General features: G+C 35.0%; 2 protein-coding genes across 3 annotated transcripts in view; one reads left to right on the top strand and one right to left on the bottom strand.

The window, feature by feature from the left end:
- Positions 1–1,820, top strand: part of LOC6048165 (autophagy-related protein 2 homolog B) — a 72,069-nt gene extending 70,249 nt beyond the window's left edge. The window contains 2 exon segments of the mRNA XM_038248543.1: positions 526–672; positions 737–1,820. Coding sequence (XP_038104471.1) covers positions 526–672; positions 737–967 — 378 coding nt within the window. The 3' untranslated portion in view covers positions 968–1,820.
- Positions 1,568–13,783, bottom strand: part of LOC119765183 (DEAD-box ATP-dependent RNA helicase 30) — a 29,080-nt gene continuing 16,864 nt past the window's right edge. For both annotated transcript variants that reach the window (XM_038248545.1, XM_038248544.1), the window contains exons 3-4: positions 6,695–7,123; positions 1,568–1,988 (exon numbers count right to left, since the gene is read on the bottom strand). In XM_038248545.1, the coding sequence (XP_038104473.1) occupies positions 1,876–1,988; positions 6,695–7,123 (542 nt within the window). In that variant the 3' untranslated portion in view covers positions 1,568–1,875. The remainder of the gene's footprint in view (positions 1,989–6,694; positions 7,124–13,783) is intronic.

Below are 13,783 nucleotides of genomic sequence, written 5' to 3'. Positions count from 1 at the left end.
AAAATTTGTGATATTAATAAAATAACAAATCGTAGATTTCAAACACAAAAAAATCAAACATAAAAAAATTTAAAAAAAAAGTCTAAAATAAAAACAATCAAATATTTTAATTTTCAATTTAATAAAATTTAAAAAAAAATTCCGATAATTCTAAAATTCGAAAAATTTTAAAATTTGAAAACATGAAATGTGAAATTTTTAAATTTAAATATTTATAATTTAAAAAATGTGAATATTTGAATTAAAAAAAAAACAATATATTTCAAATTTAAATGGCCTGGGTTCAATCCTTGTCGGCCCCGATGGTATATTTCGAGTCTGTTCTGCTCATGTTACTTTCACATATTTAACTGCTTACAAAATTAAATTGTCCTATTTACACTGTTTTGCTTGATTTTAATGATGTTTTTCTTTAAATTGATATGATTGAGAAAAAAACCTGAATCTGAGTTTTTTTTTTGAAAATGAATAATAAAAAATCTGAAAATGTTTCTGAAATGATTATTCTTTTTTTCAATTCCTCAGATTACGGCCGAAACCGCGTACGACATGGTATCCCCGGGCCCTTCGGTTCGCCGCGGCCGGGGCAACAAGAAGGGCAAGCGGAAGCGGCTGCACCCGCCGCAGGACATCCGCGAGGGCATGACCAACGCCATTCAGATCGTGCGGGAGGTTTGTACACGACTTGAGCTTGTCTAGAAAATCAGCAATGCAATTTTGCTTCTTCTTTTTCCAGGGCATCTCCGAGACCGCCCACAACCTGGTCGAACTGACCGCCCTCGAGCACGACCAGAAGGGCTACACGGGGGCGGTCGGGGCCGTGATGCGCCAGATTCCGCCGATTGTGGTGCAGCCGATCGTGCTGGCCACGCAAGCCACCAGCAACGTGCTGGGCGGCGTCAAGAACCAGCTGGTGCCGGACGCGAGGGCCGAGGCGCGGGAAAAGTACAAGGACGACGTGGAGTGAGTCAGCTTGGTTGTTTTATGGTAGATTCGTTTTGTGTGTTTTTTGTTTGGTTTTCTTGGAGAAGAAGGACGAATTTTAAGATGCGATTTTTTTATTTGTCACCGCCCGAATTCGATCGCGGTGTGGGGACAGCAATCATATTTTACTAGCTGTAATAACAAGAATGTAAGCATGTGATAAAGAAACAATTTTCTACGCGAGTTGGTGGCTTGGAATTTTTGGCAACTACGACTCGCAAAATTTATTCTTGGATTGTACTGTTTTGGAGGAACATTTTGTGGAAAAAAAGAACGACAAAATCGCACCAATTAGTAAGCCAACATGATAGACGATTAATCTCTCTCTCTCTTTATCACGAAACGCCTTTCCCAAAAGGCAACTCTTAACAAGATTTGTTCATGCTGCTATTATATAGAATTACTCTTATTCATTGTAGTGTAAAACTATATTACGAGCATCCATATTTCCTATAGGAACTAATATTACGAAAAACAAAATAACTCTTAAATTATGTCTAAGAAGCAGAACAGCGTGGAATCGGACAGTTTTAAAGTGGAAAGGAAAGTCAGTCAGTGAAAGAACTTTGATTTTTGCCTAACCTATTATCAGCACACACTTTATTGATTTTACAGTGCAGTGATGATCGCTTCTTAATGGATGAAAAAAAAAAAACTTGTGAAAGTTAGAGAGCGTGAACGTGAGATGAGAAACTATTTAAGTTTAAAATTATTCAGCAACAATTTGTATTTTCATAGCGTTGGAAAGGCTCCGTTGCGCGAGTGCTTTCCGGAGGAAGAGAAAAAAATAAAGCAAAAATATTTCTCCCCGCGAGAAAGATTCTATATACTTCAAACGCTCGATCTCGTTGTTTGTCGCCGTTGTGAGTTGTGAAAACGTCCCTCCACCTCTCAGTACGGTGAGTTGCAGCAGCAGTTGACGATCAGCTGGTGCTCGTAGCACGAGTTGGCGTACAGAAAGCTGCAGTCCTCCTGGTAGCCGCAGCCGCCGTAGCCACCGAGGCCTGGAAGAAAGAATGAAGATTGATGTGGTAAGTCTACATATTAAATAAAAACTATCTTCTAGTTTATTCTCTAAACGTGTGTTAATCTTTATTTTGAAAAGCGATGTGATACTCGATTTAATGTGGCATTCCACTGCATGAAACTCTTTATTGATTCTAAAACTTATAAGGCATGGTCAATAAATGTTCTGAATTCCAAGTATTTTTGAAACTCAAAAAAATAGAAATCAAGCAGAAGTTGAGCCGTTGCAAACATTTTTCAAAGTTTATGCCTGAAAATCAGGGGCAAAAAAATGTTTTCGAAAAACTTCAAAATTTTAATAAATTTAATGTTAAGTTTTTCGTCAATATTAAAATATATTGTGAAAACTTATGATTGAAAAACAAGTGTACTGGTGTTATCATCCAAATTATTAAAAAATTTGGCTTTTTATTTCAGTTTTTATCTTTTTATATTTCTTGCATGCCAAACTGAACCAAAATACGCTTTTGAAACAAACATATTTTTTTCAAAAAAATAAATTCAACTAAACGCGTTTTACCGTTGATTTTGGAATGCTTGACAGACAAAAAAATCTGAAAATCTCCGTATAAAATCCGGGTTTCGTGTTAACTATTTTAACAGTTGGGAAAACCCGTCTTACCTTATCTAATCTACATATCCTGCAGCAACTACAAAATAGTAGTTTATGCAACAAGTTGCAAAAAAAGATTTTTTTCAGCACGAGTCGTACATTTATCCAAAGAGGTTCACCGAGTTGGATAAATACGAAGAGTGCTGAAAAAATCAAGTTTTGCAACGAGTTCCATACAACATTTTTTGCAATTCCAAAAAACACACGCTGAGTGAAATTTTATGTCAAATTTTCATGTATTTTGTCAATAAATCGTTTAAATAAAAAAAATGTTGAAAAGTGTTACTTTTCAAAACAAGTGCTGAGTAGAACTTTTCAGCATTTATTTCGTCGTTCAAGAATGACAGGAAAAGTAAGTAGTTCCACGACGGAATTGCAAAAAAGTTCTTTTCAGTACTGCTATTTTATGCGATGAAAAGTAGGCCGTTTCGTCAATTGAGAATGGTACAAACGGTTAGCAGTTTCACAACGGAGTGGCAACAAGCAGCAATCGTCTTGTTGGAATGGCAAAACGAAGCAAGCAGTAACATAACAAAACTTTTCGGCTCTCTCAAGGAGCTATTAGACTCTGGCAAACAAACTCGCACTTTTGAGCAGTTCTCTACGGAATCGGTCTTTTTTCTTTAATTTTAATTTTTGTATTTTTTAATCCGACTGAAACTTTTTTGGTGCCTTTGGTATGCCCAAAGAAGCCATTTTGCATCATTAGTTCGTTCATATAATTTTCCATACCCATTTGTTAGCTGTCCATACAAAAATAATATGTGAAAATTCAAAAATCTGTATCTTTTGAAGGAATTTTTTGATCGATTTGGTGTCTTCGGCAAAATTGTAGGTATGGATATGGACTACGCTGAAAAAAAATGATACACGGTAAAAAAAATTGGCTTTTTTTATTTCATTTTTTGCAACTAAAACTTGATTGGAAAAAAACCCTTATTTTATTTTTTTTCTTGATATGTTTTAGAGGACATCAAATGCCAACTTTTCAGAAATTTCCAGAATGTTTGTGTGTGTGTGTGCAACCAACCAAACGGGACCACGCGGTCGCTTCTTACAAATTGAGTTGTTTCCATGTATTTTAGATTTTAAATTCTATACATGCAAATAACTCGCATAGGCATTTGGTAGGTGTTAGCTCTGCCGAGCTTCGGTGACCCATTTCTACGCAGGCTAGCCGTGCGCGAGGTATTTCAGCTTGAATCGACAAGCCCCGCCCTAAAGAACGTTTGCATCAATCGGATTCAAACGTCATTTAGCACTTCCGAGTCCTTGTCAAATGGACAAAGACCCAGCACGTATATAGTTTGTAGTAGTAGTATTCCTAATTCTACCAATCCAAAGGACGGGGTATCGAACCCCGGTTCGAGCGACTTTAATGTTTCGTTCATGTTAAGAGTTTCAAAAATTCATATTTCCTGATCTTTCTCGTTTGGAGCAGATGGGAATCGAACCCAGGATCATTCGCTTACAAAGCGAACACCGTAACCAGTCAGTCACGGCTGCTCCATAACTTTTCAGAAATTTCCAGAATGGGCAAAAAATCTTTGACCGAGTTATGATTTTTTGAATCAATACAGATTTTTTCAAAAAAAAATCGAAATATTGGCCGCAAAAAAATTTCAACTTCAGTTTTAAAATTGAATTTGCAATCAAAAAGTACTTTAGTGAATTTTTAATAAAGTGCATCGTTTTCAAATTAAAGCCCTTTTTAGGTAACTTTTTTTCAAAATAGTTGAAGATTTTAATTTTTTTAAATAAGTGCCCATGTTTGCCCACATTTGAAAAAAATATTTTTAAAAGGGTCAAAGGTTAAAAAACAGGAAAATTGATGTTTTCTAAGTCTCACCCAAACAAACCATTATTTTCTAATGTCGATATCTCAGCAACTAATGGTCCGATGTACAATGTTTAAAATATGAAACAGTCGTGAAATGTTCCGATCTTTTCGAAAAAAATATTTTCAAAAAATTAAAATCAAGATTAACATTTCAAACGGGCCAAACATGCAATATTACGCCCTTTTGAAATGTTAGTCTTGATTTTAAATTTTGAAAATATTTTTTTCGAATAGATCAGAAAATTTCACGAATGTTTCATGTTTTAACATTGAAAATCGGACCATTAGTTGCTGAGATATCGACATTAGAAAATGGTGGGTAGTTTGCTTTAGGCTTAGAAAACATCAATTTTCCTGTTTTTTAAACTTTGCATGGCAATATCTCAGCAACTAACTTTCAATAAAGCAAAATACAGAGAATTTTCTCAGCCTTTTAAAAATATTTTTTTCAAAGGTGGGCAAACATGGGCACTTTTAAAAAAATGAAAAACTGCGACTATTTTCAAAAAAGTTACCTGGGCTATTTTCAAAAAAGCTCCTGGGCTCCCAGTTGGAAGAGGACGCACAAAGGGGAATTGAACACCCCCTGTCCCCTCGGACAAGTATTGGTGACAAGGCCCAGCAGGCCCAACGTTGGAGGCCAACAAACCAGCAAATAGCAAGTGACGACCAGCGTACGGAGAAAAACTAGTATTACACAAGTTAGAATAACAAATTTAGTTTATATTTAATACTAAGGGCAGCGAATGACCAAGAAGGTTAAAGCTGCCAGAAATAAATGAATTAACAACAACAACAACCTTAAAATGGCTATAACTTAAAACGGTGCACTTTATCAAAGTTATATGAACGAACTAATGGGCATACCGAAGGCACCAAAAAAATTTCAGCCGGATTAAAAAAATACAAAAAAATCCAATGACCAAAATCTCAGAGAATTGCTCTTTTGTCAGTTTGCCAAAATCGCAAACGATGCCAAATGTATGTAGGCTGGCGTTTCTGCAAACAAGTGAAGGTAAACTGCCAAACTGTCAAAAATGTGTTTGTTTGCGAGTTTGTTTGTTTTTTTTTTCGTAGTCTATTACGTCCTTAAGCAAACGTCGAATCAATGCAATTTGATGCCGAATCATTTTGCGGATCTCTCCCGGAAAAGATCCGGTAGCAATTATGGATTGCCATTTCAGTAAAATACATACCTGAATGCGACTCAGTGATCATCACTTTCGATGGAATTCGGCAATGAACAAAAACATTGCTGAAAAATCAGTAACTGCATATGAGCAGTTCTCTACCAAAACCGAAGATGGATTTTATTTGTATTTTTTGATTTGGCTCAAACTTTGTGGGGGCCTTCCCTATGACCAAAGAAGCTTTTTTGTGTCATTGGTTCACCCATACAAGTCTCCATACAATTTTGGCTGCTGTCCATACAAAAATGGTACGTAAATATTGAAACAGCTGTAACTTTTGAGTGAATTTTCTGATCAATTTTGTGTCTTCGTAAAAGTTGTAGGTATTGTTGAGGGCTATTGAGAAAAAACTAGGTACACGGAAAAAAAATCAGAATTTTTAATCAACTTTTTTTTACAAAAACTCAATTGCCCAAAATACGTATTTTTTGATTTTCGAGATTTTTTGATAAGTTTTAAGGGGACAACAAATATAAATTTCATGCAAAAACAAATTTGAGGTAATTTTTTAATGTAAAATTAAATTTCCAATCGAAAAGTACTCTACAGATTTTTTGATAAAGGGATCTGTTTTCAAGATATTTTAACTGTTTGATTTTAGCGAAATATTTGCAGTTTTTCGATTTTTAAAAATAGTGACCACAAGTGACCATTTCTAAAAATGTTTTTTTTCAAAACGTTCAGAAAATTTGCTATAAAATTGTCTAAGAGACATTGAAGGTTGGACCTCGGGTTGCTGAGATACAACCGCTTTAAGGAAAAGAAACACGAAAATTGAAGTTTTCTAAGTCTCACCAAAACAACCCACCATTTTGTAATGTCGATATCTCAGCAACTAATAGTCCGATTTTCAATGTTAGAACATGAAACATTCGTGAAATTTTGCGATCTTTTCGAAAAAAATATTTTGAAAAAAAAATTAAATCAAGGCTAGCATTTTAAATGGGCGTTATATTCAATGTTTGGCCCTTTTAAAATGTTAGTCAACAGAAAAGTATGCGTTTGTGAACTGTTAATTGTATCAAAAAAAAAGTCACTCACCATTTCCTCCGAATCCTCCCCCAAATCCGCCACCACCACCCCCATGACCGTAACCTCCTCCATTGGCCGTTCCGCAACAGCACCCGTCGTGGAACACCTTAAAGTCACAGTAACTGTACACGGAGGCATCGCACAGCGGACATCCGGGTAGGGCACGGCGCTGGGGAAGCAACAGGACCGCTGCTGGGGCAGGTGCCGCGACGGACAATGGCACCGGAATCGGTGCTGGTCGCAGGGTGTCCAGAACCCGTGTGACCAGTTTGAGGGTTGGATCGTCTGGGGTGTCCTTGCTGGTGGCGGGACTGTCCATTTGGGGTTTCTTGGTTTTGTCGTCGGAAGTGGCGGGAGTGTCGGCGGCCGGCATCGACGCATCAGCCAGTGGTTGTGGGAGGATGATCTGCTGGAAGGCGGGAGATTGGAGCACTTTCACTGGAAAGGGAATAAAGACGTTAGTTTTTTGAATATGAGTTTTTTTCAGCAATAAATATCGTGTACGACATGTTGATGTTGATGATGTAGTGTTTTCATTCAAGTTGTGTGTTAAGATTAGGACAATTCAGAAAATAAAGGGGGAAAAAAAAGAAAATATATGTTTATATTCAAATTTACAGAAAGTTTGAACAATATTTGCAAATGCCTGAAATCTCTAATAAAAATCTAATGACCATTGTTAAAACCACTTAACCATTTTCAATGTTAAAACATGAAACATTCGTAAAATTTTCCGATCTTTTCCAAAAAAATATTTTGATTTTTTTTAAATCAAGACTAACATTTTAAAAGGGTCAAACATGGAACATTACGCTCATTTAAAATGCTAGTCTTGATTTCAAAATATTTTTTTCGAAAAGATCGGAAAATTTTACAAAGGGATCGGAAAATTTTACAAAGATTTTTTGCACAACCTGGAAATTTCAGAAAAGTTGGCATTTGATGTCCTCTAAAACATATCAAAAAATAAAAAAAAGTGTTTTTTTGCAAATCAAGTTAAGGGGTTACATACATGTAAATCGGCATAAATGTCAGAGGTTGGTTTGAGCACAAACATAAACTTTTTTTTTATATATATTTTCGTCTGTTAACAAAACAAATTTGAGGACATTTGGTTGTATCATGGACGAGATATAGGTATTTGAAGTTAGCAGTTTCAAAAAACGGGTGCCACGATAACGTCATGATTCGAAATCCGGACACTTAGTAGCATATCATTTTTGTTATAGCTGGCAAAAAATCATGTAATAAGTTGGAAATGTAGAAATATCATCAGGATGTAGTATAAAGAGTCAGTTTCAAGAAAATGCATGCAAAGTATGTCTTTTCTAACAATTTTTCATCACAATTTGAAAATTAAAATCACTTGTTGTGCTTCGAATCCCGGACACTGCTAAAAACTGATTCGAAATCCGGACACTTTTGCTTCGAATTCCGGACACTTGATTTAACTTATGAATTGCACAAATTTGGACTGAAATGTTAGTGAAAGGCATTCTCTAGCTCTCAAATAAGCAGTTAACATCAAAACAATTGATGGTTTATATAAAAATTTGTTAGAATTTAAGAAATCGAAACCACACATTTCTGCTGTGCCTTCCCGGTGCTTCGAACGCCTATTCAAGTGAAATGTTTCGCATTTTTGGTAAATTTACAATTTTATTGTATTTAATTGTTTTGACATTAACTACAGCGTTCAAACAAACTTTATATAAAAGTTGATATTGGAATTCATCAAATCACACAGTTTTGACATTCATAATGCGAACCTATATCCAAATAATTGATAAAACAAGATGAAGTGTCCGGGTTTCGAAGCGTCCGGGAATTCGAATCATGACGTTATCTCAACACTGCATTGACCAAAACGGTTCAAAATTTTGGTGAAGACTCGTTAAACCGGTCCCGTGTGCATGACGAAGGCCGATTTTCAAAAAGTTTATTTTTAAAAAAGATAAAAATATTTTTATATTTTTCATATAAAAAATCGCAAGTTTTTGATTTTTGTATTTTTATAAAATGCAAAATTTCAAAATCGCGCTTCGTCATGCACACGGGATATGTCTTGCAAGTCTTCACCCAAAATTTCAGCCAATTTTGTCTATCCCATGTCGAGATATCGTGGCACCCGTAAATCAACTCGGTGTTCAGAGAAAAACGCTCGCAAAGTTTGACAGTTCGCTTTGCGCATGACAAAATTTTCAGCTGAAATCGCCTGTAACTTACTTTAATCATAAAATATCTTCATGAAACTTTCAGGAGTGATATAAATCCTCTTTTAAGTTGATTCAATAAATTTTCTGTAAAATGAAATTTTGTGATTTTCTACATGTATGTAACCCCTTAAATAAAAAATCACCAAAATTTTACCGTGTATCATTTTTTCCAGTGTAGTCCATATCCATACCTACAACTTTGCCGAAGATATCAAATCGATCAAAAAATTCCTTCAAAAGCTACTGATTTTTGAATTTTTATGCATCATTTTTGTATGGCCAGCTGCCAAATCTGTATGGAAAATTATATGGACAAAATAATGATGCAAAATGGCTTCTTTAGGCATACCGAATTCACCAAAAAAGTTTCAGTCGGATTAAAAAATACAAAAATTAAAATTTAAGAAAAAAGGCCGATTTCGTAGAGAATTGTACAGCTACAACTGTTTGAATATTTACATACCATTTTTGTATGGACAGCAGCCAAAATTGTATGGAGACTAGTATGGGTGAACCAATGATACAAAATAGCTTATTTGGTCATAGAGAAGGCCCCCACAAAGTTTGAGCCAAATAAAAAAATACAAATCAAATCAATTTCCGGGTTTGGTAGAGAATTGCTCCCTAAAGTTCTCTTTTTAAATAGCTGAGAAAGTGCTTTAGAATTTTCTTCCTTATATGCTTTCAAAAATCTCTGTGAAATTTCATCGCATAAAATATTTCCTAAAGAGGTAGATACCTAAATTTTGTTATATTAAAAATGTAAACTGTTTGTAAGGTCGAATAGACAAAAGGTCAAAAGTGGTCAAAAAAGGTCGAATGGACAAAATGTAGAATGTGAAGTTTATCCTTGGTTTATCCATCCTTTTAGTGATGATAATTTTTTTTAATTAACAGAATAACTTCCAAACCATGTTTTGAGAAGATTTCAATTCTTTTAAACATGAGCAGTTCTTGCAAAATAAGTTCGACTTCTAACATATTTTTAATTTTATTTTTTAAAACAACCTTTTCTTGTTTGTCGTAATATTTTTGTGGGTTTTTCCATTGTTGAGACTATCCATAAACCACGTGGACACGTTTTTTTTAGGAATCTTTAAATTAGGAAATTTAGGTCGCCGGTTCGAATCCCGAGGCGGACGCAAAAAATTCTATGTGTAAATATAGGTTTTCGGTACCCTCTCCCCGTGTCATACCTTCACACCTAGGAGACCCGAGAGGCGGAGTCTTGTCTCAAAAAGAACGATAGGGGAAAGTGGGGCAAGTGTAACAAGCTAAGGAAATACTCGTTATAACCCATAAAATGTTAAAAAATCTGTCGGATTTTATTATAATCATCTTATTCTAGGTCTTGACTAAGACTTTGTTTAAACAAGTTTTTAAAAAATCCTGTTTTTTAATGTGAAAAATTGATTTTAAAATTTTTGATTTTCCGTACGTTCTACTCAACTAGTGGGGCAAGACGAGCAACCCGTTGGGGCAAGAGGAACAATGCATGAAAAAATATGGTAATTTGCTAACAATTAAACTGTTATCACTTAGATAAATCAGATTAGAATGTATTTGAATGGTTTCTTCCATTTTTAGATTAAATAATAATATTTTACTAAAAAATTTATCGTTTTTACGAAAAAAAATACTACTTCGATGATAAATAGTAAATTTTCATAATATCACTATACTTTGTATGTACAATTTTTTTTAACGATTGTTTATCAGTTTTTAAGTACTTTCATGTATTTATTTCCCAATAAAATATGTTGTTGCAGCAATTCGTATTTTTTTTCCATACTAAAAATCCATATGGTACACTTGCCCCACCTGAACAAGATTTTTTAAAAGCTCTCAACAAAAATAACCAAAAGTTAAATCATACTTTGTAATAGGTGCATGTCATTTGTAGGGACACTACTGATCTAGGAAAAATAGCATTTTGATAAAATGAGCATGAGCATGAGAGACCACCCATGGTTGTCCTTCTCCGTTGATGAACAGAACCGTAATATCCTTTCAGCACTACTGATCATAGGCTTCGACGATCAAGTGATGTTTCCCTTATCAACAGCATGTATGAATGCGCTGAAAAGATAAAACACCATGATTTCCAGAATAAGATCAGTTGCGAATAGGTAACAGTCATTGGCCACCAACGGCGCCCGCCATGTCAGTTTGTAGATCTCGATTTTAAGGGACGGGAATGTTAGTTAGCGCAGGTTGCTACTAGGGCAGCTGATTTACTCTGTGCTTACACCCCACAAGCGCCAGGAACCTGAAAATTGGTTAGTAGGATAGGGTGCTTGGTCAGGATTCATCATAGAAGATGATGATGCGACCCAAAATCATAGTGTTTGTTGAAAGGTTTTATATATTATTCTCAAGGCAAACAATCGGATGCTGCGGATGAGACATTTCCCGTTTAGCTGTTGTTAAATTTTAAATGAAATGGTTTAATCTTAGACAGCCGGCTGTGGAAAGATAAAGCCAAATAATGATTATTTACAGAATGAGGTGTTAAACGATAGCGTAGTCTGATTTTTAATTATATAATCATTTAGTTCATGAATTTGTTACGGAATAGACGCGACGAACTCAATCATCAAGTGCCTTCCGATCTTCTTTCTGTTAGCTAGATAAGGTATTGATTTTCGTTGCCTCTCGAGCTACGATGCTATGGAGAGGGCTTAACACACAAACAACCGACGTCGAGCCCTCCGAGCTACGGAGCTATGGGAAGGTCTTTTCAACACAAAAAAGACTCGTGCACCACACGACGTTCTTGATGAATCAAAATAATTTTGTTACGCGATAAACCTAACGAACTCGGATCGTTTTTATCGAAAACTATATCACAATTCACGACCAAAATGCGAAACAGAAGGCACACACAAAAAAAATCACTTTTCACTCCGAATATTTTTTTACGACCACGCGCTCCCTTTGCCAATTATGCACTCAAAATTGGCTTTTTCACCGCAAAAAAATTAAACCTTATTCGAAAAATTTAAACACAATCCACCCGACGCCGTGCCTTCCGATCAACGATGATATAGGAAGGGCTTTGAAAATCACAAAAGAAATCACTTTTCACTCCGCATATTTTTTCAAAAATAGCATTTTGATAAAATGAGCCTTAAAACGAACCCTAAGCCTTATTTTGTACTTTCCAAATATTATAAGAAAACAAAGGTTTCGAAAAAAACTTCATTAAATCTTATGCCCCGTGGCGTTTACGTCGTTTTGGCGGTTATGCGGTAGTACAATCAGCTAATTGCATTGCTAGCAACAATTCCTCATACTGGAAATAATCAAAATTGTACAAATTACGGCCGTAGGAGCGATTGGTTCCTCTTGCCCCATATGGTCGTCTTGCCCCACCTTCCCCTACACGCCTGTGGATCCCTTGACGAAACCGCAAGGTTTAAGAGGGCCACATTATAAGGTGTTACGTCGATTCCTTATGTATATATTAGATTGTAACAGAAATGACTTTTTGGTGTATTTGTTCCGGTGGGCAAACTAAGCCCACATCCAAAATATGAGCTTGATTGGACGTAACAGGAGCTAACCCGTAAGAAAGATTTTTTCAGAAATGTCACTTTTGAGGCATATTGGCCACTGAAGCGTTTATTTTCAACGTCATTGGCGTGTAGGCCAGGTCCTTGTGCATCTTTTGCAGGGTTGTTACGGACGGCGCGGATCGCGCGGATGGCGCGTTTCGCGCGGATAGCGCGGATCTAGCGCGGATTTGCTGGCTAATTTTGCTCAGGCGCGGATTTCGCGCGGATGGCAATTTTGATAAATAAATTAATTGAGAGAGATAGAATTTCTTTCAAGTTATTAAGAAAAATATTGTCAGGAATTACGATAATTTGTTTTTTCCTTTGAGTGCAAGAATTTCATATTTTTATTAATTGAATTTTCTTCTGAAAATGTTTGTTTGTATTTTCTTAGTACGAAACGTGGAAAAATGAAGATGAAGATTATGTAGAAATTATTTTTATATGTTTCTTGTCATTTCTTAACATCTCCGGCTCTGAATATTTCATTTCTTTTAAGTTTTGAGTAATGATTTTGAACCTTATTTATTTTTAATTTTATACTGAATTTATTAAATTTTTAACGTTGTAAATCAAATATTACAAACTTTTCCCGAAGATATAGAAATTAGAATGTGTAACAAAAACTATTTTTGGGGCTTGTTCTGGTGGGCGCCAAATATGAGCTTGATTGAACGTAACAGAAGCTGACCTCCACTTTAAAATTTTAGATGGAATTTAATCGTAGAAATATTTTTTTTTCAAGATTTTAACATTCTTGGCGAAAATAAAAAGATCAGAACATTCAAAGCTTCTGAAATTCAAACAATCGAAACGTTTTTTGTTTTAATACTTTTTAGGCCGTTGCAATTATTTTTTGAAGTTTATGTCCCTCAACTCTGACCAAAGTCGAGGGGAGGCAAAAAAATGGGAAATTAAAATTGAATTTACGAGCCACGATTTGAACATTTGAATGAAAAAGTGTTTAAAAATGCATTATACACCTGTCCAGTTGTTTTGCAATCATTAGTTTCCAAAATACCTAAGTATTGACAAACATGCAGAAAATGCGTTTTAGATTGTTTTTAGTTGCTTTGACTTTTATTTTCATTAAAATTTTGAAGTTCTTTCGATTTTAACAAAAAAAATCAAAATACATATTAATTTTTGTTCGAAATTTCTAAAATTTCAATTTAAAAATCTGAAATTTCTAAATTCAAAATTTTAGAAATCTGAAACTCAAAATACCAAAAATTTGAAGATTAAAAAATCAAAATTAAAAAGTTGAAATTTAAAAACTAAAAACAACAAATTCAAAACAATATAGAAAACAACAAAAAAATCTA

Source organism: Culex quinquefasciatus, chromosome 1 (genome assembly GCF_015732765.1).
Source record: "Culex quinquefasciatus strain JHB chromosome 1, VPISU_Cqui_1.0_pri_paternal, whole genome shotgun sequence".
In the NCBI taxonomy this organism is placed as follows: Eukaryota; Metazoa; Arthropoda; class Insecta; order Diptera; family Culicidae; genus Culex; species Culex quinquefasciatus.
This window is presented reverse-complemented; position numbering and strand designations above follow the sequence as displayed.